At 40.9% G+C, this 25,595-nt stretch overlaps 1 protein-coding gene across 2 annotated transcripts in view; it reads left to right on the top strand.

Annotated features, from left to right (window-relative positions):
- Positions 1-25,595, top strand: part of FAM13C (family with sequence similarity 13 member C) — a 250,496-nt gene that overhangs the window by 64,465 nt on the left and 160,436 nt on the right. For both annotated transcript variants that reach the window (XM_045023232.1, XM_045023233.1), the window contains exon 6: positions 2,393-2,436. In XM_045023232.1, the coding sequence (XP_044879167.1) occupies positions 2,393-2,436 (44 nt within the window). The remainder of the gene's footprint in view (positions 1-2,392; positions 2,437-25,595) is intronic.

Genomic DNA, 25,595 nt, shown 5'->3' with positions numbered 1-25,595 from the left:
AGTTTATTAATACATATTTCCAGTGTAGTCTGATTTCAGGAAGAATCTGACAAATAACTGCTCCAGTTCAAGAAAGCACTTATAACGTAAGTCCATTTTGTTAATCATGTGCTGAAGTGCTCTCCTTAATAGGAATGCTTTCCTGAATCAGGAGCAGAGACGGTTTTGGTGAAGAAGCTGCCTGTGAAGCAACAGATTATGAAGGGGGGAAAGGCAGCTATTAAGACCTCTTGGGGGTATAGCAGAAGTTGACGTCCTGCTTAGCAACGTTGTCTGATGTTCCATTTTTGGTCTGAACCTTGATAGCAGTTTGATTTTCATTGTTGTTTTTTTTTGTCTCTGAGTTTAGCCAGTTCTTGTGGGTTTTCTTCCCTGGGATTAGTGTGAAGGAAAGGAGTGGAAGTGAATGAACATAGTTTCATTTTGGCTGAAGGTTTGTTGGCTGCTACAGCTTGCATTCTCCAGCTCTGAAAAGTAGAAAAATAGTAAGGTTTGAGGCTGAAATTTAAATAAGACAAATCACTACACCCTGTTTACGGTCAGAGGAATCTTTACTGTAGTTTTCTTATGGATGGACTCTGGCTGTGTAAGAAAGAAAGGGGAGGAAGGAGAGAAAATATGTAGTGCTGTAAACTTTCATTTCAAAGCTGAACATAATCAGTGCTCTAAGGCATTGAACTAAATGCTGTATTGACTACTGGACTCCTTATCTTTCTCTTCATCTGGGCATTATTAATATAACAATATAAATGAATCAAAATTGGATAGGCTTGTGCAATGTGCGAAATTCTTCTTAGCATGCATTGCCTGGTGCATATAAACCTAGGTCTTGAGTCAGCAAAGCACTTAAGTATGTGACAGCTCAATTTAGCAAAGCACTTACATGTGTATAATTTTAAGAAACATGCTTATGTTCTTAAAGATCAACATGTGCTTAAATGCTTTGCTGAATTGAAACCTAAAGTAGAGATTTTCCAAATCAAAAATAAATTGTGTAAGATTGATTGACAGAGATTAGGATCAATTATATTGTGATCACTTGCTTCTATGCATATATGATTAAGTTCTTTCTGTCTTGTGTCTGCTTCACTAAGAATGAGACAGTTATGTTACAGATTTTGTGATCATACAGACAATTTCTTTCCAATAATTTTTTCTATATCCATGTTGCAAAATGGTAAATCATTTTGACTTCCTAACCTCCTAGTTGTTGTTCACCTCACCAGGGATGGGACCCCTGGACCACCACCAAGATTCACAGGATACAGTTCCAGCAATAGAGATATGGCCAGACCAGAACCTTTTATCCAGCTTCCTGCCTTGCCCCTAAAAGTTGGTGGTTCAGGTGACACAAAATCTGAGTCCAAACTACACCTGCCTTTGGTTATATGAAACCAAAACTCTACTAATGATGTTTGCAAAACAAAAACCTAGCCTAGCTATCTTAAATGGCAGAACATTCCAGCTAGTTTAGAGACTGCCATTACATTGTCTTGCTTATCTACAGTAGTTCATTGGCCCTAATCACAGATGCTTCCCTCATTTCCCTAAGAGTTTTTACATACATTCAAAGCAATACCTCCAGTTTCTTACCAAGGTTACTAGTTATAGGACAATCACATCTATTACCATTGAGAACACAAGCCTAATTCATGCAGGCTTTTACAGATTCCATGATACACAGAACAGAAGAGATAAATGTATGTTACAGATGGGACTGATTTACCAAGTTTGAATCCAGATTCAAACTTTCCCTATAGTTGAGGGTGATTGGATACAGGGTTTTGGTTCAGTCCACTAAAGGGCTAAAATCCTGTCACAAAGTGTGGATCTGGACTAACCTTTCAATACTGAGGGAAGTTCAGATCCAGAGTTTTGGTCTGAGTCATCTCTAAGTTACTTAATATTAAAATGTAGAGTACTGGGAAAAAAAACCTCTGATTTTTCTAATAAACAGGGCTCCGTTCTATATTATTACTTCAATACAGATTCCATACAAATGCACTCTAATTTTCTGAGCAATTTTCTTGTACTTGTATTATTGCTGATTTAATGTATTACTGTTCTATATGTAGAAAGAATGCGATTAATAATAATTTGGTAGAGTTGTTAAAATATATTTTAATATTTAAAATGTGATTGCTTTCCTAACAGTTTCTATTAAAATGTTGTTAATGAGTTTTCTGTTTCCTCAGAAGGAATGTGAGCTAAGAAAATTTTAGGGTGCAATCTTAGCTATTACAAGAAAATTACAAGCACTTGAATGAATAAGGAATGTTTATTAAATAATTACATTTTCTCCTAAAAATGGACAAGACCACCACAAGCAACCTCAGGCCAGGTGGACTCTAGCTGAAAGTATATGGGTTCTGAATGTTCTATGTTTTTTCAGAAAAACAACCAAGAAGACGCAGAAAGAACCAGTTGCAAGTTAAGGTAAGATGAAAACACCAGTTACTCTAAGTGTTGTTTCAATGTTTCTGGCACCATGTAATGGTTAGTTGATTTGTGTCGGGGGATAACCTATTGGCAGCTGCTCTGTAGCTAAGAAATTATTCTTAGTCAAGGGATTACTGGTGATCTGCTCAGCATGAGTGTCATAAAAATCAGGCTGTGAAGTCAGTTTTTCTGTCTCTGGCCCAGTGAATATTTATACATACAAAGTGGAACAATTGCAACAGGAGAGATTGAGTGAAATTTATCCAAGAATAGTGAATAGCCTGGTGGTTAGGGCACTCACCTGGGATTTGGGTGTGACATGCCCCAGTGTGCAATCTGGACTGTTGGATCATTATGCCCCCTTAATTCTCCATTCTGGTGTGCACTAGGCTCTGCTTTGCTGTGTGAGCTGCCACTCATCCCAGCCTCTAGCATGCAAGTTACCCCCAGACATATACCAGAGTGCTATGCCTAGCCACTCTTGATTACATATAGGGCGACCTCCACATCCCTGGTCCCAGCCTTGTACCTAAGAAATTACTGCTGAGGGGATTCTGCACCAAAACATGAAAAATTCTGCACACGGTATTTTAAAATGTTATTTGCCAAATAATTGTGGAGGCCCCAGCATGGCATTGGAGAGCACAGGCCACTGGCTTCACAGAGGAGGGAGATCACTGTGCAGTTCCCTCTCCCACTCTGGGACGTGGACTCAGCAATGAGGCTGCACCAAACCTGACACAGCTCAAGGCCTGGGCCTGCCCCGGAAACACCCAGAGCCCTGCTCCTCTGTGCCAGGTGTACTAGGTGTGGGCAGGCAGGCCCAGAAAAGCAGGATCCAAGTGTGGAGGGGCTTAGTGTGTGTGTGGGGGGGCAGGTGTGGGTTGAGAGATTTCTGTGTGGGGCAATCTGGGTGTGGGCAGCTCAGTGGGGGATCTGCGTGGGGGGGATCCAGATGCACAAGGGCTCTTTTTTGGGGGGGCGGGGTTCTGGATGCAATGGTAATGGGACTCTGCAGGGGGTCCAGGTGAAGGTGGGGATCCAGGTGCAGGTGGCTCGTTGGGTTGGACCAGGTTCAGAGGGAGTGGGGCTCATGGGGGGGGGTTATGGGTGTGCGTGTGGGGGTGAGGATTGGTGGGAGGGTCTGGATATGAGGGGCTCTGGATGCACAGGGGTTGGGTGGATGTCGGAGCAGCTCTCTGTATAGTGATCCCTCCCCTGCAGCTAAGGAGCGATTGGTGCAGGGTGTGTGTGTGGGGGGCGGGGAGTCTGCAGAGCTTTCTACAACAAGGGGAGAAATCTGGGGGTGGGTCTGACCTGTCCCTAGATGCCAGGCAAAGGAAGAGGAAGTCCCATCCTCCCCAGCCCTGCCGGGACTAGCAGGGGCGGCTCTATGTGTTTTTTGCCACCCCAAGCACAGCAGTCAGGCAGCCTTCGGCGGCATTTCTACGGGAGGTCCACGGTCATACAGATTCGGCGGCGGTTCTGCGGGTGATCTGTCGGTCCCACCGCCAAATTGCTGCCAATGCCGCAGGACCGGTGGACCTCCCGCAGAAATGCCGCTGAAGGTTTCCTGACTGCCACCCTCACAGTGACCAGCAGGCTGCCCCCCGCGGCTTGCCGCCTCAGGCCCACGCTTGCTGCGCTGGTGCCTGGAGCTGCCCCTGGGGACTAGCAGCTAAGCCTGGCACAAAGTAGGAGCCACCAGCCTCACAGTGATTTACGTCTCTGCTGGCTGCCCAGGGCACCCAAAACATACTGCTGGGGAGGGTCGTATGACCACTCTTGTGGCTTCCCTTTGTTTCCCATCAGACAGTCATTTTTCTGCAGGGAAGCAAAGAAATCTGCAGGGCACATAAATTATGCGCATTTGCAGTGGCGCAGAATTCCCCCAGCAGTAAGAAATGTACCATCTTGTACTGTTCAATTACTTATTGAACACTACAAGTTCGTAACGTCCATCAGTTTGACAAAGAAATTGATCATGCACCAGTTCCAGTTAGCCTGAGTAGATTCCCCAAACACTTTAGCCAAAAACACAGTGGTTTAAATTAAATATAAAACAGACTTTAGAAAGATAGTTTTTAAGCGATTAAGTGGCTTGGCATAGACGATCAGAATTGGTTACAAAAGGAAAGAAAATATAAAATTGCAAGCTAATTCCTGAACTTTAGCATGCTTATAATTCTAAAAGCAGAAGGATTTCTCTCACCCAAAACATCACAGCAGTTCTTGCTAGCTGGAACACCTAGTTAGGACCAACCCCTGCTATAGTGTCAATGGAGTTTCTTTGTCTCCCCAGTGATCTTTCTTCCTAGTGTAGAGATGGAGGAGGAGAGGCAGGAGAAGTGATGTCACTGCCCCTCATTTATACTTTTCTACAGGTGCTGGAAAAATCCATGCTGTGTCATGGAGTTAGACAGCCCCCATGGCCTATGTGAACTTCCCATTGTCCTCCACATGAACAGCAAATTCTTGCTCATACCTTTTGTCCATGTGAGGCATGGCATGTAAGGCCTCTGTGTTTACAGTTTCTTTGCCCTCTCTGAGGGGTTAGTCTATGGACCTTTCCCAGACTCACAGTATATTTCAGTGACAAACATATAGCAGACTCTCATAACTCCGTATATAATGATGACACACATTTTGACAGAACAAGGATGCTCAACAGATTATAACTTTCCAAATGATACCTCAGCAGGTATACTTTGTACAAAACATATCATTGTATCACAGTGGTGATTATGAAGGTTTTAGGTGCTATTTTGAGATACAGTGCATCACAGTGGGAGACCAGGAATCAAGTCCGTTCTCCAAATTAAGTCCTGCTCTGCCTGAATGTGGGTGTCCAAATCCAGGGGAAGTGTCCTAACCACCGGCTATTAGCTATTCTGGAGTGTGTGTGGGTCTCTCTTGTTTTTTATGACAAATATTGAAAGATCTCAGCATTATCCTGAAGTGGTATGGGGAAAATATTTGAAAAATTTTGGGAAGGGAAATGCTTTTATGACTAATATACTGAGTGGTGATTTAGCCACTGAAAAATCATTGTAAATGTTACTTCTTCCAGATATGTTTAAAAATCCATTGAAGCACTATAATGGATGCCAAACTTATTATCCACTATAATGAAAAACAATGGAAGATCTTGTGTGGATCAGGGCTTCTCAGATTATTTCCCAGAGTGCTTTGGAAAACCTGACATAATAAAGTATTCTTCTTAATATGCTGCTGCTTGCTATGCCTAATAAACTGCATTAGTTAGGAAATGGATTTGAGTGAACTAGGAATAATAAGAGGTCTTAGAAAAAGCAATTAAAGAGAGGACAAACCAATATCTCTCAAAAGCTATGGAAATGCTAATGGAGCATTGAGCAGATACAAAATATCATTTGGTAGACAATAGGAGAAAAATTCAAAGGACATTACCTCCAATAACAGAGCATAGCGCCTCATGGTATTTAGTCTTTAAATTGGTTTTGATCATTTTTATGTAAATAAATAATTCTTTGTTCATTGAGACTGTATCATCCAACTAATATTTTTGTAATGTGTAGGCTGTGTTTAGTAGGAGACAGTGGGAGTGTTCTTCTAAGGTTCTCCTTTAGCTCAGTGATATCCTCACTGTCATCTCTCCTTGTCCACCCAAAGATTCAGTGAGATCTTTCCGTGTCTCAGACACAAACACAGCTACTGATTTGAGAGTACATTGGTGCTGCAAACTCGTACCATTTCATATCAGTCAGTCAGGCCTGTGTAAGGATGTACATGTGGCCCCAGAAATCTAGAAAGTTCCAGATTTGTAGTTCTACTCAAGAGTAGGCACATACAGGAGCAATTCTTGATGAGGGATCTATAGGTCAATTTTGAGAGGCCAACATTGAGTATGTCTGTTTATATTATTAGCAATCCAAAATTATATGCTTAATAATTATTAATGATTTAACAGGTTGCGATATCGTAAGAACTGGGCTGAACCTTTTCCCCTCTTCAAAACAAAACTAGAACTAAATCTCTATGAAAGTTTAAAAAACGAAACAAAAAAACAAAAAAAAAGAAAAAAAAACCCCAGAAAGGCATCATATCAGTGGTGTCCACACCTACTCCAGTCAAAATCTTCATCAGGAGCAATCTTGTGGCCAGCTCCTTGAAGATGACTCAGTTGATAAGTACCAGTGTGTCTTAGGGTATGTCTATACTACCCGCCGGATCGGCGAGTAGTAATCGATCTATCAGGGATCAATTTATCACATCTCGTCTAGACGCGATAAATCGATCCGCGAATCGACACCCATACTCCACCTCAGCAGGAGGAGTAAGCAGCATCGATGGGGGAGCTGCAGGTAAGTCGAACTAAGAAAGATTACTAGCTATTCGCGTAGCTGAAGTTGCGTATCTTAGATCGATTACCCCCACCCTCCAGTGTAGACCAGCCCTCAGTAATCTTTCCAGTGGGCAACAGTGAATAATAATGTCAAATGTAACAGTGCCCTAAAGCTGTCCCACAAGTATACCATCAGGTTGTAAAATTACAGCTGATCTTAAAGAGCAGGGATGTATGATGAGAATTGTAGACTAATTACAGCTGTGCTGCCCCCGACAGCTGAACATAGAAGCTGCCGCTGAATTGCTGCTGCCGTGGAAACACGTGTGCCACCCTAACGGCACACAGACTGCCCCTGTTGTCCATGGCGGCAATTCGGTGCGCTGCTTGGGGGCAAAACCACATGGACTGCCACCCCTTGCAGATTGCCGCCCCAAGCACCTGCTTGGAATGCTGGTGCCTGGAGCCGGCCCTGTGTGAAAGGACTATTGGGTCTGGTTGACACCTACCTGCTGCACTGGAGATGAGGGGTCAGCTATTCATCTGGCACTTGGTGGTACCCACTACTCCAAGTGGGAAGCTGGCTATCTACCATACCAAACACTTTACAGAAGAGACCTGTCACATAAAAGTAAACTCTGAAGGAGTGAATTGTGTGGCAAGGTAACCCCCAGATCCTAGCCAGTTATTTCTCATTTTGTATTTGTTTGTTTAATTTTTCTTTCTTAAGTGAAGTAATTTGCACTTGTCTTTATTGAATTTCATCTTGTTCACAATTCTCTAGTTTGTCAAGTTAATTTTGAGTCCTAATCTGGTCCTTGCAAACCCTACCATCTTGGTGTCATCTGCAGATTTTATAAGCAAGCTCTCCACTACATTATTCAATTCAGTAATGAAAATATTGAATAGCACCAGATTTAGGACTGACCCCATGGGATACCATTAGATATGTCTTATTGAAATCAAGATAGATCACGTCTACTGCTTCCCTCCACTAGGCCTGTCAAAGGAAATTAGGTTGGTTTGACATGATTTGTTCTTGACAAATTCATGCTGGCTATTTCTTATAATTCTATTATCCTTTAGGTGCTTACAAACTGATTGTTCAATAATTTGTTCCACTATCTTTCCAGATATTGAAGTTAGGATGACTGGTCTCTAATTCCCTGGGTCCTCTTTGTTCCACTTTTTAAAGATACGCATTATGATTTCTCTTCTGCAGTCCGAACTCTCAGCAATCTTCCTTGAGTTCTCAAAGATAATTGTTCACCTTTCAGAGATTGCTTCAGTTAGGCTGAATTGCATTAGGCCCTGCTGACTTGAATACATCTAACTTATATAAAAAAATCCTTTAATCTATTCTTTCCCTGTTTTGGCTTATGTTCCTTCCCCTTGTTGTCAATATTAATGATGCATAACACAAAATGAATGAGTCAACAATGTGATGCAGTTGCAAAAATGGCTAATATTATTTTGAACTATATTAAAAGGAGTTTCATATGTAATACACAGAAAGTAATTGTCCAACTCTACTCTGCATTGGTAATCAAATGTGTTGAGGACACACAATTAAGTATTCTCAAAAATAATCATTTTGGTTAATGTTTAATCTTTTGGTAAATACTGTGACACCCTGGCACCCCTATATTCACCCTGTCATGTAATTAGGATGTTTTGTACAAAGTATACTTTGTGAGGTATCATTCTAAAAATCTTGATCTGCTAGACATTAATATTTTATTGGATTGTATGTACTATCGTATGTAAAGTTATGAAGTTTGGCTATGTATGTGCCACTGAAACGTTGTGAGGTTGAAAACACCCACAAGCAGCCTTTCACGTACAACAATAAAAAGGCCAAATTATGTTAATGGCTTATTGAGGAAATGCCCACAAACACAAGGATTACCCCAGGAACTGTGTACAATAGAAACTTCTCAGAGATAGCACTACACAATGGGAACTATTTGACCCAGGTCACAGCAAAAGAGCTTTCCAGCAAGTGGGAAGAAGATATAGAAGAGTGACAATGACATCATGGGGGGACCTCACTCTGCCTACAACACACCTGGAAACACCTGAGGAATAAAGACTGAACAGGGGAGAAGTGACGTCCCAGGTTAGAGGGATTTCTAGCCTGTGTGTGAAAACCTGGCAAACCCAAATTGAAAAGCCAAGGCAACTTGTGTTTTAAGAATCTGCTAGCCAGTTTATCACTAAGGGTAAGAATTTGCTAATTCATATCTTACCTATTTAGTATGTTAAGATCAGTTTATGGTTTTGTTTATTTGCTAAGTAATCTGCTTTGATCTGTTTGCTATAATTTATAATAATTTCAAATCTATCCTTTTGTATCAATAAACTTATTTTATATTTTAATCTAAACCAGTGAGCTTTGACTGGAGTCCTTGGGGAAAACCTTTGCTTGGTTACCACAAGTGTGCATTGTTCTCTTCACATTGAGGAAGAGGCAGACCAGGTATTAAACCCATATACTGGCCAGATTTGAACAGGGCAGGACAGTACTGCTCTGGGGTGCCAGGCTGCGAAGCTGGTGGTTAGAGAGCCTGCATGTGACCGCAGCTGGGTGTGTCCCTAGCCGTGTGAATGCTGGTGAAAGTGCAAGCTTGGAGGGCTTTGCAACTTGCCACAGCAGCACAGTGTGAGAGGGAGCCCAGGCTGGTGGGTCAGAGGGCTAAGTAGTACCCCAGTTACAGGTGACACCCCAGGGGGAACCCATAACAAATGCATCCATAAAAAAGAAATTACAATGGTAACACCATTATAAAGATCAATTAATCACCATGAAAGGGAAATACACCTATTTCAGCTTCTGTGTTGTACAGCTACCTCTGAGATGAAACTAGGGTTAATTAGTGTTCACCTAGTTTCATGCCAGTCTATGTGTAACTTATTATATAATGCATTCATGTAGTGTCTGGGATAGGTTCCACAGTGCAAACCCATTGAGAAGAAACACTTCATGAGAAAGGTATAGCTTTCTTTTTTATATTCTTGATAGAATGTCTCCTTTTTTTGGTAGTCACTGTTACCCTGGTGGTCTGCTCCAATGAAATAAAGTTGATGTATTTGGCTGGAAAATAAGATTAGCAAAATGATATTTTCATTTTTGTAAATCTGAAGATGAGTCAGACTGCCAGTTAGACAGCTAATGATTTCTGTTATTTTAACTTTATATAGCAGGAGAATGTTTTTCATTAAGCCAGTATAATGTAATGCCCTTTAAAAGTGCTTCCATATACCAATTACCTGATTTTCTGTTTTATTCCAATGTGACTTAACTTGACTGCATGTACAAATGCCATCAATTTAGGAATCTGATTTACAAAAATGTGTTTGATAAATGTCTACTAGCATGCCTAGCTGGACAACTTCAGCTGCTTTAATTAAAATTGTATATTGAGGACAAATCAATCAAGTGGTGGTGGTTGTTTTGTTTTTTGTTTTTGAGGGATGGAATACTCATGCACAAGTTCTACAGCACTTCTAGATGTGCTGCAGTGTTTTCAGAGATAATTCATTGTAGCGGTTTCATTTCATAGGCACTAGATTGTCAATTTTTACTTGCTTACAGATAAATATGAGCTGACTGGATTAGCTGCGCTGTCAGTTAAATTCAAAAGTGTTTGGGGGAGGATGCAAGAAATAGTGCAGCCGGTGTTTTTTGGAGTGGGCAGATGTTATGGTTGTAAAACAGCACAAAAATGGTGAATAAAATAATGTGTTACTTCCTCTGCATCCACCACGCTTCCTGAACAGCCACCACTACTCCATGAATATGCTGTCCTCGCTCTGACCATTTCCAGTACTCTACCAGGTTACAGCTCCAAAAAGTATCCAACAATCCTGCCTTTTTCGTGGCATCTGATGAACCAGACAACCATTTCTCCACTCAAAACTTCAGATGGCACAAAGCATTTCTTTACCTATCACAGCTCATATTGGGAGGAACTGTCCAAGGAATAGAAATCAGACATAAGAAATCAGATTCCAGATATCTAACAACTATACATTGCACAAGGACTAGGCACAGGCTGAAAGCAACATGAATTAAAGTTAATGATGATGAATGCAAAATTTGCCACTTAACAAACAATACACAACCTCATGAGTAATGAAGCTAAATGACACCATGAGCCCTGTGCTACCCCACCTCATCCAACCAAAAATAGATATCCTGTCTGAGTTTGTGATGGGTCAAGAAGACAGGCAGTGCTGCATTCATCTTTTCTGCAAACATCAAATCCAAGAGAGGTGCCTCAGGGACAGAGGCGGCTCTAGCAATTGCGCTGCCCAAGCAGGGCGGCACGCTGCGGGGGGCGCTCTGTCGGTCGCTGGTCCGGCGGCTCCGGTGGACCTCCTGCAGACATGCCTGCGGAGGGTCCGCTGGTCCCGCGGCTCCGGTGGAGCATCCGCAGGCACGTCTGCGGGAGGTCCACCCGAGCCACGGGACCAGCGGACCCTCCGCAGGCATGCCTGCGGCAGGTCCACCAGAGCCGCCGTCTGCAGGCATGCCTGCGGGAGGTCCACCGGAGCCGCCTGCCGCCCTCCCGGCAGCATGCCGCCCCAAGCGCGCGCTTGGCGCGCTGGGGTCTAGAGCCGGCCCTGCTCAGAGAAGACAACTTTATTCAAATTAATTCATCTAGAAATAGAAATGAGCCAAAGCTAACAGATTTTGTAATTATTTATGGACCTCCACAGACTAAAGGATTCATAAGGGTTCACTGATATCTTGCCAGCAGTGGTGGTGAAATACCCTAGACATATTGTCCTGGGAGAATTCAAAATGCATATCTACAAGGCTGCAGATGCAAACACCATCAAATTTATCTCCACACTTACATCCCTAGGAATTTCACAGATTATTGCTGGTTCAGTCACAAAGCCTGTCACAATCTGGACCTGATCTTCACAACCCAACCACTGGTTTGGACAGACCATCACTTCATTGAAGCAGTGATCAGAGATCATGCACTCCTAAGCAACAAGAAAGACCAATGACCCTGATTCGACCATGAAGACTCATGGAGGCCAAAATACATTCCAAAGCCTGCAAAAGGAAAACAGAATTTCACCTACAGCACGAGGAGTTGAGGACCTAATAAATCATTATGATTGAATGCTATCCTCCACCAGTAACATGGCAGGCCCCAAATGGCCCCTTCCTCCCTATTACCCACACAAATCTCCTTGGTTTTCTGACACCCTGCACCTGATGAAAAGAAAGGGGAAGAAACTGATGGTGGAAAAACAAAGGATGGTACAGACAGGATGAAATATAACAAATTCCTCCAACCCTAGGCCAAAGCCATATTACAGGCCAAGAGAACATTCTCATCAGTCACAGTTGAAGCTTACAAATCACACCTCAAGAAGCTATTCAATCTTGAGTACCTACATCAAAACCAAGCACCAAGTGCTGCAAAGTACTATAACTTCTTTTCACAGAAAACATTCTAGAAGTTTTCTCAAACAGCATGGATTTACTCTGCCTGTACCCACCAACTAACCAACAGTCCACCTGCATTCCTGGAGTTCAGTATATTCACTCATCAAGAAGTTCTGGACATCTTAAAAGAATCATGACTCAAGACTCAAGAATATGATTCATACCTTGCCTGTCTTATGAAAGAGAGTCCTAAACTCTTGACTGAAATAGGCCATGTCTCACTCAGAGAGAGAATCTTCCTTTCCTCCTTCGAACACACAATAGTTCAACAACCAGCACTGAAGAAACCCATCTGGTTCTAGCCAGCTACCACCCAGAGTCAAACTTCCCATTCCAGAGCAAGGTCCTAGATAAGCTAGCCAAAGGCTAACTACAAGCTTATCTAATTGAAGCTAGACCAGGCACAATCTGGATTCAGACTAGGACCTAGAACTGAAACCACCTTAATGTCACTGATGGATGATCTCTTCCTATCAATGGATAGAGTGCAGACCTCTAATCTCCCCCTCCTGGACCTCTTTGCAGCATTTGCTGCTGTCAACCATGAGAATGGATATAGCTGCCCAGGAAGGTGGTCCAGGTACTGCAGCTACCTGAAAGGGGTGTGGGTGGGGAAGGGCAATCAAATCTCCACTGCTACAAAGTGGTGAGCTAGGTGCTGTTGCTGCACAGGAGGCAGGTGTGGAAGTGGGTGTTGAGAAGACACTTGTGCTGCCTCAGGAGAGAGACATTGCTGAGTAACCCATTAACTATCAGCAGACTTCTTGTAACACAACAGCATCTCAAGCTAGCCGAGAGGAGCAACTATACCAGACAGTCCAGAGTGAAATTTGTCTTTGTTTTGTAAGCAATCTCTGCAGTGAAGAGGCTTAACAATTAACTTTCTAAATGTCAGTGTTAATCACAGCTTTCGTTTTGAAGTCCCCAAACTAGGGCCTTTATAGGCCACAAATGTTATCCCTTGCTATATTGCTGAACTTCCCCTCCCTCTTTTCTTCTCATACTCTCCCATGTCCCCTTTCCTCTTGTTTTCTTTCCTTCCCTCTTTCCCCTATCTTCCTTCTGCCTTTGATTTTAAAATTCTGTTAGGTTGCTATTCTGCCAAGTCATTCTTTCTATGAACAGCATTTCCTCTCTGTGACTGACAAAGTGCAGCTTTTACAGCAGACTGGAAACTCTAGGGAGTATCGAGAGCAACTCCAGTAAGCAAATTTCAGAACAGGCCTAGTACATACTGGAGGCTGCAGGGCCACAGTTCCCCTCTCTCCCCCAGACACACTCTTATAACTATGGAGACCAAGCTGGCAACATTAAAAAAGGGCAAATATATAATATATGGTTCTTATTTAATTAATGTCTGCAACAATCTTTCATTGGTCACTTCCTAGTGTGCACGATTTGCATCTTGTCACCTGCTGCCATCATTGCTTTGATGTCACCAGTCTGCTCTCTCAGCATTTAAAAAAAAAACACTTGCCAATTGTCACTCCTTTGGTTTCTGAGATACTAGCAACCCTCTACACCCACAATAGGAGTTAGCCATGGTAACTGTAGGGCCACTCTGTGGTAACAGTTGGTAAAAGTGGACTTTTTAAATGGCCCGCTAATGCTGAACATCATATTTTTCAGTTCATGCTTTAAACTGAGATTTTATCTCTGCTTTCAGGGTAAATGTGGAGGGTTTTAAGAGCTGTGATAGCAGTGTCGGATTAAGTGCCATGTCTTTTCTGTAATGCCTTTGGTTCAACACTAAGCGCACTTTTCAGCATTGGTAGCATTCCTTTTACGTAGGAAATGTTAGAAACAGAAAATCAGGTTTGAATAATTTCTTGATAATGTGAGATTACTATTACAAGTAATTTGGAAATCTGATTTACCCTTCCCACCACCAATACCCTCTATTACTGGTTTTAGTCTGGGATTTTCAAAGAAAAAGCTTTGTCTACACACATGCTTGCACCAACTTAGTTAAAGAAGGCAAACCCCTCCAGGGACACTTGTAGTTTGATTAAGAGTAGCTTACTTTGGTTTATCTTCAGCTTGTGTCTAATAGATTTATACTGAGCTGAAATAAACCTTGCTAAACTGAAATAAATGTCCACACAGTGTTTTGCACTGATTTAATTAAAGCAGTTTTAAATTGCTCCATATGTTAAATTGTTGAAAGTTGTGTGTGTTAATTCTCAAAGGCCTTGTCAAGTGCCCAACTTTCAGTGGGAGTTGGACACCTAAATCTCTCATAGCCCTTTGAAAAACCCAGCCTTAATTGTTTTAGCTGTCCAGATTTACTTTTTTTCCTACGTATGCTAGCCCACCAAATGTTCAAAGGAGACAAGTCAGGCAACTTTGAGGCCTATGTATGTTGACTTATAGATCTTAACACAGATGTAAAAACTAGTCCAGCAGAATTAGGCAATGAAGGGGATAGCATTAATTGTAGAACTGCAAAATTTCTAGGTTTCATGTCTCAATTTCAGGGTAAAAATGGAATCTTTCAAGAAAGTCACAAAATGAAAACTGATAAACTTCTCCCAATCTTTTATTTGTTGTCACTGAATATGGTAATGCCATCCTCTGAGAAGCTTAATCAGCTATCCTTATAAAAATATAGGTCAGTTAGTTCATTTTTGGTTTTGGGGTGTGAGAGAGCAGAAGGGTACAGGTCTATCCAACAAATCCTTGTATAAGTAGCAAAGAATCCTGTGGCACCTTATAGACTAACAGACGTTTTGCAGCATGAGCTTTCGTGGGTGAATACCCACTTCTTCGGATGCAAGTTGTATAAGTATTTTCCTCCACTCTCCTTGAAAAGTAGATAGTAAAATTTGCAAATTGATTTAGTCTAAAATTTCACCATGGCTGCAGGTTAACACAACTTTCTTTGCAGAAAGCATGGCAAAATGTTAGGATGAGGAAAATGGGATTTCCTAGAATTTTTGTCAGGGCAAGGTTTTACCATAATTGCAGATCTCCATATAATCAATGCTGCAGTGGTATCTCCAAAAGCAAAAATAACTTTTATAGGAGGTTGAGTTGTATCAGCTGTGTAGGTGAGGTTGAAAGAATAGAATAACACAAACTATTATTTTCCTACTGGTTTTAGTGTAAATATACTACGTTTTCATAAGTACTTCAGGTTCTGCAGGTAGAGACAGAGACTAATCTAAATTTAAACTTGTACTATAGATGACCTTGAGCTGCAAAATTCAGAACTTCCCCAAAATCAGGAGGGAATTGGACTTATCTCTAGTTTGCATAGCACATTTTAAAGCATAGAACCCACATTCGGGTCTGGCGTAAACAGGCACCATTCTATCTACTACAGTGGAATATAGGAACTACCATGTAGGATCAGGCCATCTAGACTGTTATATTGACTCTGACAGTGCTGAGTACTAGATACTTCAGTGGAAGGTGTTTTAAAGAAACATCCCACCATTTACTGATTGTCTTATGGTGCTGAGTATTATTCTAACTAGTGTAATTGCAGATTACATTCTTATTCAGAAATGTATTATAAATGGAATTGAATCTGTTTGTGCCAGGGCTGCATTTGGTCCTTAGGTATCTGCATAGTAAGTTGTATGCTGCTAATACTGTACATGAGCCATTTGAATTTCTTTCATGAGGGCCCACCATATAATGTGTTCTCAATAAACCAGTTACATTTATTCTGCATATCAAATCTTATTTCTGCATCTAGGTGTCCAAATAGTGTTAATGTTTGTGGGTTTTTCTTCTTATTTTATCTTTCAGCTTTGAGCTAAAAAATTCAAAGCTATTTGTGGATTATAGTAATTTTGAAGAAATCTAATTCCATCCGATTCTGACAAAAGGAGGAATTTAGGGGAATTGATAGCTCTATTTGTTAAACACAAAAGCTGGTTTCCCACCAGCTCCACTAGATAGTAGTGGGCTCAGAATTTAAAATTAGTATGCAAAAGCACTCAGAATAAACTGCCAGAAGGAAGTGGTAAAAATATTCAAGTTCAGTCTTATACCAAGAGTATTATCCAAAGTGTACTCTGATCTATTGGAAGTATCATTACTTTAAACTTGCTGCATGATTTATTTATTTAGGCAGGGACTTTCAGAGAAGTCTAAGGGAGTTGGCACCCTACTTTATTTGAATTGCAGTGGGAGCTGGACACTTGATACCCGTAGGCTCCTTTGAAAATTGCAGCAATGTTTATTTGCACTTGTCATTCATTTCATATGCTAACACTAGAGCTGGGCAAATGATGGGTTTTTCGGTTCACTGGCAATTCTGAAAAATGTGTTGGGTTGAACAAAACCTTCTTCTTTAGCACAATTAAAAAGTTTTGTTTCTATTTCTGCCACTTTTAAACATTTTTAAAATAGATATAAACATATTAAATAGAATTAAAAAAAATTTGAAATGAAAAGTCATTTTGAATAAAAAAATCAAAATGTTTCTTTAGAAACTACGAAAACAAAATATTTTGATTTTGTCAGAATTTTGGGGGGGGGGGGGGAAGGAAGGGGTTGTCCAAGCAATTTGGCAAAACTGACAGAAATTTACAGGATGTTGTGATGTAGCTAATGCTACATTTTTCACTGAAGAATGTAATGAGGAAATTTTGCCCAGCTCTAGCTAACTCCTAATAGTCTAAAAGAAATTAAAAACAAAATAAAACTGAAACCAAAACTCTCAGAGGCTTCAGACCCCAGTCTAGGCTCCCTGGATAGCATTATCTCCATTAAACAGCAGAACTACATAATGCAGCCGCTAGTAACAACTCCTTTAGACTTCCCAAACCAGTCTCCCTTATTTCTGACTCTCTCTCTCTCCTACTTCTCCAGAAAAAGCCTAAAAACAGTCTCTCCTAAAGGCACCCAAACCAGGCTCTGGTGAACTGGGGCAGGAAGCAGACTTCAAAGTTTAGAATGTTCTGCTGCCAGTCTCTCGGGCTGATAGCTCAGACGCCTTAGAATCATTGCACAAGGAAACTGGCAGACACTCAGGCAGTCAGGACCCAAACTATTAATAGTTCTATTGATTAAAAACAATACCTTCAACTACACCTGGAAATGAGTTGGCAGCTGGTACATGTTACAGAACATGAGTTTAATATGCTCTCAGCAGCAAACACCTGAGCAGGCCACCCTCATTCTGTGCCAGCTGCAATTTCCAGTTGATTTAAGGTGTAGAGTGCATTGCATAAATAACTAATTTTGAATGTACAGACTTTACCAATCAGTGTGGCTGTAGTGTACTAAGAATATATACTAAATATACTTTTAATTACTTACGTAGGAGCATTTTCCCTCAGCATAGTTACTGTTTTGTAACACAAAATCTGCTTGAGAGGCATGGGAATTTTCAGCTAATTGAGCATTCTAATTGTCTTAAAATGTGTAGATATTTTATAAAGCATGGTGGTATGTAAATTAGACCATGTTTTAAACATATGCAAAATGTATAAATAACTAATTTTAATAGCATATATTTAAGAATATGTTATTTTCAGGCCAGATCCTGGTCCAATTTAAGGTCTCCCATTGGAAGGGAGCATAGCATGCTTAGTTGACTACTTCTAGTGGAGTAAATTTAGTGTAGCTGAACGTAGACCCCTTCCCATCACCTCACACTTCCTAGTATGGGGTGTGGCTGGTGGAGGGTAGCTAGGCTGCAGTGAAGCTGTACTCCAGTGGCCTCCTGTTCCTGGAATGGCCCCAGGACTTCAATGTGAAAACTCACATGAGCAACCGAGTCACAGTCTGTGCTTTTGAGACTCAGTGCTGACTTTTGATTGTTGGAGTCAGACAACAAAACATTGCAGCAAGTGAAATTTACCCTGACCATCAGCTCTCTGCTAGGTTCAACCATTTAATATTTTCTAAGCCAAACTGAACCAGCAGAAAGTGGAATTTCATAAAATCAGCACTGCCAATCTGGAGTGGTTTCTATATGAGTGAACAAAACTCTTGAACTATGCAAAACTTATTTTGCATAGTTTGATGCTTGTGTGTACAACATACCTTTCTCTTGTCTGTACATAATCTAAGAAATATTGCAGTCATGTATTGCCCCCTGGAATTCCACTGGTATCCTGCAGATGTAACTTTAGGGATTGTCATCTGCAGAAAACAGCAAATTGGTGCGAAAGTTCATAAAACTCAAAAATGGCATTCATGATCTGTGGTGCTCTGTTCATGTGACAACAGCGCTGTCAGAGAAGTAACCGGAACTATCAGGAGGATTGGAGACTGACCAGCGATGAAGCATAACACAAGTGGTGTGATACTTTCCATTACTTCTAGTATAGTGTAACTTCATTATAAAATGGGCCAAAATCTGCTTTGTGATACCTGTTGTTATACAAGCCAAAGATTCAATGGGCTTACTCATATCACAATAATATTGCTAAGAAGAATAAGGGGCATAGTGTCACATGGGGTACACTCTTGGGATTCCTTTTCATTTACATTGGTAGAAACCCAGATGGTTGCAGACATGCTGTTTTTGGTCTGCAGAAAAAGCACCCTTTATTATCAAATGCCATGGTTCTTACCATAAGGGAAGGAGCTGGTAAAACAAAAAATCCTGAGTTTTGGAGACTTTTTGTGTTTTTTGGTGTATGTTAAGTTATTTGAAACTCTGTAAAAATACCATAGACATAGCAAACAGAAAAGGGCTTTAGGCTGTAATATTTATATAACTATCTATTACTACTGAGCAGAACGGGTAGCGTGTCAATGTTTTTATTGAGTTGCCAAGGTTTCTCCTGTTTGGGTGGAGGGAGGGACAGATGAACTGTTTATAATAGGAAAGATTGTGGCTATTTTCCATTCTTGGTAATTTAAACTAAGATGGCTGACTGTGTCAAGTTGCCTTGCGATGGCAATCTGCAGAGCCATAAGATTTGTCAGTACTAATCAGTATCCTTAAATACAAAGGATTTGATTTCCCCACCTACACCCAAAGATTGTGTTGAATTGTTCATTTTTGGATCAAAACCCAAGACTTTTGATTCAGAAAAGTGTTTTGGTCCAGGGCTTTGTGGTTAGAGGTGACCAGAGAGAGAGAGACTATAGCTGGTGTTTAGGGCACTGGCCTGTGAGAGACCAAGGTTCAAATCCTTACGCTGAGTCAGAGCAGAGTTTTTCACCCCACATCACACTGCAAGTCGGTCTGTCTCTCTCTCATCATTTTTAACTAGAAAGCCCATGACCCAAAAAACCTTCTCAGTGAAAACTTCACCAAAACTGATATGTCTCCATGAAACGTTTTGGCTTTGATGAAATTTCATTCAGTCAAAAATGTTCCAACCAGCTCTTGCAAATACCACAATGGACAGCTAATATTAAAGGTGGTGGTGATTTTTTTCCTATATGTCCAATGTCAGAACCATATTATTGGGTTACTTACTGTACAGCCATAAGGCACCATTCAACAGCATATTTAGGCTTTATACATATCATATGGTACATTAAGTGTGAATGGTTTCACCACTTTATGTTAAGGGTAAAATGAATAATACTATGGTTTGGAAAAATACACACTAATAAGAATTTCAAAAAATCATACCAAAGTAGAAAAATCACCTGTAAGGAAAAATAATAAGCAGTAATTGGAAAAAAGATTGATCTGGTCTGTTACATTATATTGCAGACTGAACAAGATATATTACATTCACAGAATCGTAGAATCCATAGGACTGGAAGGGACTTCAAGAGGTCATTTAGTCCAGTCCCCTGCACTCAAGGCAGGACTAAGTATGATCTAGACCATCCCTGACAGGTGTTTGTCTAACATGCTCTTAATAATCTCCAATGATGGAGATTCCACAACCTCCGCAGGCAATTTATTCCAGTGCTTAACCACTCTGACAGGAAGTTTTTCCTAATGTCCAACCTAAACATCCCTTGCTCCAATTTAAGCTCATTGCTTCTTGTCCAATCCTCAGAACAACAATTTTTCTCCCTCCTCCTTGTAACAACCTTTTATATACTTGAAAACTGTTATCATGTCCCACCTCTGTCTTTTTTTTCTCCAGACTAAACAAGCCCAGTTTTTTCAGTCTTCCCTCACAGGTCATGTTTTCTTGACTTTTAATGATTTTTGTTGCTCTTCTCTGGACTTTCTCCAATTTGTCCACATCTTTCTTGAAATGTTGCACCCAGAACTGGACACAATATTCCAGCTGAGGCCTAATCAGCACAGAGTAGAGTGGAAGAATTACTTCTTATCTTGCGAGCAGCACTCCTGCTAATACATTCCAGAATGATGTTTGCTTTTTTTTGCAACATTGTTACACTGTTGATTCATATTTAGCTTGTAGTCCACTCTGACCCCCAGATCCCTTTCTGCAGTACTCCTTCCTAGGCAGTCATTTCCCATTTTGTATGTGTGCAACTGATTGTTCCTTCCTAAGTGGAGTACTTTGCATTTGTCCTTATTGAATTTCATCCTATTTCCTTTAGACCATTTCTCTAGTTTGTCCAGATCATTTTGAATTTTAATCCTATCCTCCAAAGCACTTGCAACCCCTCCCAGTTTGGTGTCATCCACAAACTTTATAAGTGTACTCTCTATGCCATTATCTAAATCATTGTTGACGATATTGAACAGAACTGGATGCAGGACATATTCCCCTGCAGTACCCCACTTGACATGCCTTTCCAGCATGATTGTGAACCACTGATAACTACTCTCTGGGAATGACAGGTTTCAGAGTAGCAGCCGTATTAGTCTGTATCTGCAAAAAGAACAGGAGTACTTGTGGCACCTTAGAGACTAACAAATCTATTTCAGCATAAGCTTTCGTGGGCTACAGCATCCGAAGAAGTGAGCTGTAGCCCATGAAAGCTTATGCTGAAATAGATTTGTTAGTCTCTAAGGTGCCACAAGTACTACTGTTCTTTTTTCTCTGGGAATGGTTTTCCAACCAGTTATGCACCCACCTTTATAATAGTTCCATCTAGGTTGCATTTCCCTAGTTTGTTTATGAGAAGGTCATGTAAGACATTATCAAAAGCTTTACTAAGGTCAAGCTATACCACGTCTACTGCTTTCCCCCCTATCCACAGGGCTTGTTACCCTGTCAAAGAAAGCTATTAGGTTGGTTTGACATGATTTGTTCTTTACAAATCCATGCTGACTCTTACTTATCATGTTATTATCTTCTAGGTGTTTGCAAATTGGTTGCTTAATTATTTTCTCCATTATCTTTCTGGGTACTGAAGTTTAAGCTGACTGCTCTGTAATTCCCCAGGTTGTCTTTATTCCCCATTTTATAGATTGGTACTATATTTGCCATTTTCCAGTCCTCTGGAGTCTCACCTATCTTCCATGCCTTTTCAAAGATAATCGCTAGTGGCTCAGATATTTCCTCTGTCGACTCCTTGAGTATTCTAGGATGTATTTCATCTGGCCCTGGTGACTTGAAGACATCCAGCTTGTTTAGGTAATTTTTAACTTGTTCTTTCCCTATTCTAGCCTCTGATCCTACTTCATTTTCATGGTTAGATGTCCAATTGTAGCAAACTTTTTGGTGAAAACTGAAATGAAAATAGTCATTTAACATTTCTGCCATTTCCACATTTTCTGTTGTTATTTTCCCCCTCTCATTGAGTAATGAGTCTACCCTGTCCTTGCTCTTCCTCCTGCTTCTAATGTATTTGTAGACTGTTTTCTTGTTACCCTTTGCCTCTAGCTAGTTGAATCTCATTTTGTGCCTTGGCCTTTATAATCTTGTCCCTGCATACTTTTGTTATTTATTTATATTAATTTGACTTAGAGACCTACAAAGAGTGGAAACTATCTGAGTTTCAGATCATTGAAGATCTATTGGTTAAGCTAGGGTGATCTTTTGCCATTCTTCCCATCTTTCCTATGCAGTGGGATAGTTTGCTCTTGTGCCCTTAATAATGTCTCTTTGAAAAACTGCCAGCTCTCTTTAACTGTCTTCCCCCTTAGGGCTTGGCTACACTTACAAATTTGCAGCGCTGCAGCAGGGTGTGAAAACACACCCTCTCCAGCGCTGCAAATTGCGGCGCTGCAAAGCGCCAGTGTGGTCAAAGCCCCAGCGCTGTATGTTATTCCCCACAGGGAGGTGGAGTATGGACAGCACTGGGAGAGCTCTCTCCCAGCGCTGGCGCTTTGACTACACTTAGCGCTTCAAAGCGCTGCCGCGGCAGCGCTACCGCGGCAGCGCTTTGAAGTGCTAAGTGTAGCCACAGCCTTAGACTTGCTTCCCATGGTATCTTGCCTACCAACTCCCTGAGTCTGATAAAGTCTGCCTTCTTGAAATCCATTGCCTTTATTGTGCTGTTTTCGCTCCTACCATTCCTTAAAATCATGAACTCTGTCATTTCATGATCACTTTCACCCAAGCTGCCTTTCAAATTCTCAACCAGTTCCCCTCTCTTTGTCAAAATCAAATCTAGAACAGTCTCTCCCCTGCTGGCTTTTCCACCTTCTGAAATAAAAAATAGTCTCCAATACATTCCAAGAACTTGTGGGATAATTTGTGCCCTGCTGTGTTATTTTTCCAACGGATGTCTGAGTAGTTGAAGTCCCTCATCATCACCAAGTCTTGTGTGTTGAATGATTTTGTTAGTTGTTTTTAAAAAGCCTCATCTACCGCTTCTTCCTGGATACATGGTCTGTAGTAGACCCCTACCATGACATGACCCTTGTTTTTAATCCCTTTTATCCTTGCCCAGATAAATGTACCTAGGCACATATTTTTGCTGTGAGAAACATTGCAGGGAATTCATGTGATGCTTTTTTGCTTTGCAAGTTAGATATGTGTTTAACCAAATCCTGGCTCTTAACATGCCTATATCATGATCAGTGGAACTGGAGTTAGAAAGCCCATGTTACTTGGACAGTCTGTTATTGATAGAACACCGGGGCAAACAGGAAATGCAGGAACTTAGGCTGGAAGTAACTCAGCCACCTTGACAGACCAGTCCACAAGGTTTAATAATAATTGATTTTTTTCAGCTTAACCTGCATTCAGATTCCCTTTTTGCAAATGAAACATCTCCACTTTTTGGAGACTTTGGAGCTATGTCTAGATCCAAACTTTGCAGCTCAGGTTCATCTCTGTTTTCAGTGCTCAGATTGCTGCAGTGCCTTCCCACTTCCAATTCCAGGAAGCAGATAGTGTATCTGAAAAATGTGGGCTGGGAAAATAGCAATACTACATCATTTGACTAAGCCAGTTAATAAATGCATGGACATTTGGATCATCAAGGTCATGCCTGCATGCTGGCAGCTTATTTCAATAAGCAGAGCAATCTAAAGAAAGCAATGAGCAAGTACTGCATCAGCTGAGCAATGTGGCTTGTAGGTTGTGTCAGCTGATTTAGAGCTGTACTAAGAATAGAACAAGTTCCATAGAACTAAACTCTTCTGCTGCTGCATTCCTGCAAGGTTTAGGAGCCCCGCAGGCCCTGAAATGCTCTCACATTTTTGGGGGTAAAAGTATACTTAGAAAGGCCAAAAGAGAATTTTAAGAGCAACTAGCAAAAGACTCAAAAACTAATAGCAATTTTTTTTAAAATACAGCAGAAGCAGGAAGCCTGCCAAACAATCAATTGGGTCATTGGATAGTTGAGGTGCTAAAGGAGCACTCAAGGAAGAAAAGGCCATGGAGGAAAAGCTAAATGGATTCTTTGCATCAGTTTCACTGGGAAGGATGTGAGGGAGATTCCCACACTTGAGGCATTCTTTTTAGGTGACATCTGAGCAACTGTCCCAGATTGAGATGTCAGTAGAGGAGGTTTTGGAACAAATTGATAAATTAAACAGTAATAAGTCACCAGGACCAGATGGTATTCACCCAAGAGTTCTGAAGGAATTCAGATATGAAATTGCAGAACCACTAACTGTGGTGTGTAACTTATTATTTAAATCAGCTTCTGTACCAGATGACTGGAGGATAGCTAATGTGACGCCAATTTTTTAAAAAGGCTCCAGAGGCAATACTAGCAATTACAGGCCAGTAAGCCTAAATCCAGTACAAGGCAAATTGATAATTCTCTTCTTTACTGTAATTTCAGCCAAACACATAGATGAACACTATTTGTTGGGGAAGAGTCAACACAGCTTTTGTAAAGGGAAATCATTCTATAAAAGAGAAGCTCCAGGCATGATCCTATCATCTGTAATTGGCTTAAACTTTGAACAGGGAAAGTACAAATTGTAAGACTGAGATAATCCAAACAATTATTTGGAATAACCTGGAAAATGCTTGGAAAGACTTTAACAGACTTTACATCTAAGCAGCCTTTGAATTCTGACCTGTTTGGATGATTCCAGAAAGACTTTTATAAATCAGCAGCTTCACCATCTCTGAAATTGACCTAAGCACTTTACACATAGTTGTATGTATATTGATCTTTGAACCATTTGCAACTTTTTTCTTTTTTTCCTTTTGTTATTAAACCTTTAGTTTTAGTGATGAAAGGATTGGCATCAGCGTGATTATTGGGTAGGATCTAAGACTCAGATTGACTTGAGATAAGTGCTTGGTCCTTTGGGATTGGTGAAGCTCACATATGGTGAATCAGGTTTTCAATAACTCCTCACTATATTAGACTTGGTTATCTAGATGGGAGCTGTCGTAAATATAAAGGGAAGGGTAACCACCTTTCTGTATACAGTACTATAAAATCCCTCCTGGTTAGAGGCACAAAATCCGCTTACCTGTAAAGGGTTAAGAAGCTCAAGTAACCTGGCTGGCAGCTGACCAAAAGGACCAATAAGGGGACAAGATACTTTCAAATCTGGGGGGGTGGAGGGGGAAGGCTTTGTTCTGTCTGTTCCATGTGGCTTTTGCCAGCGACAGATCAAAGAAGCAAGCAATCCAACTCCTCTAGAGTTAGTAAGTATTTAGCAAGGAAATGCATTAGATTATCTTTTGTTTTGGCTTGTGAATTTCTCTGTGCTGGGGAGAATGTGTATCCCTGTTTTTTCTTTTTGTAACTTTAAGGTTTTGCCTAGAGGGAAACCCTCTGTGTTTTGAATCTGATTGCCTGTGAGATTATCTTCCATTCTAATTTTACAGAGCTACTCCTTTCACCTTTTTTCTTTCTAATAAAGTTCTGGGTTTTTTTAAGAATCTGATTGGGTTTTTTAGTATCCTAAAAACCCAAGGCTGGTCTGTGCTCATCTTATTTATTCTCAAGCCTCCCCAGGAAAGGGGGTGTAGGGCTTGAGGAGATATTTTGGGGAAATAGGACTCCAAGTGGTCCTTTCCTTGATTCTTTGTTTGAATCACTTGGTGGTGGCAGCGTTTACCTAATTCAAGGTACAAGGGATAATTTGTGCCTTGGGGAAATTTTAACCTAAGCTGGTAGAAATAAGCTTAGGAGATCTTTCATGCG

Source organism: Mauremys mutica, chromosome 7 (assembly GCF_020497125.1).
Source record: "Mauremys mutica isolate MM-2020 ecotype Southern chromosome 7, ASM2049712v1, whole genome shotgun sequence".
Classification (NCBI taxonomy): Eukaryota; Metazoa; Chordata; order Testudines; family Geoemydidae; genus Mauremys; species Mauremys mutica.
Note: the sequence above shows the minus strand (reverse complement) of the source record. Positions and strands in the feature narration are given on the sequence as shown.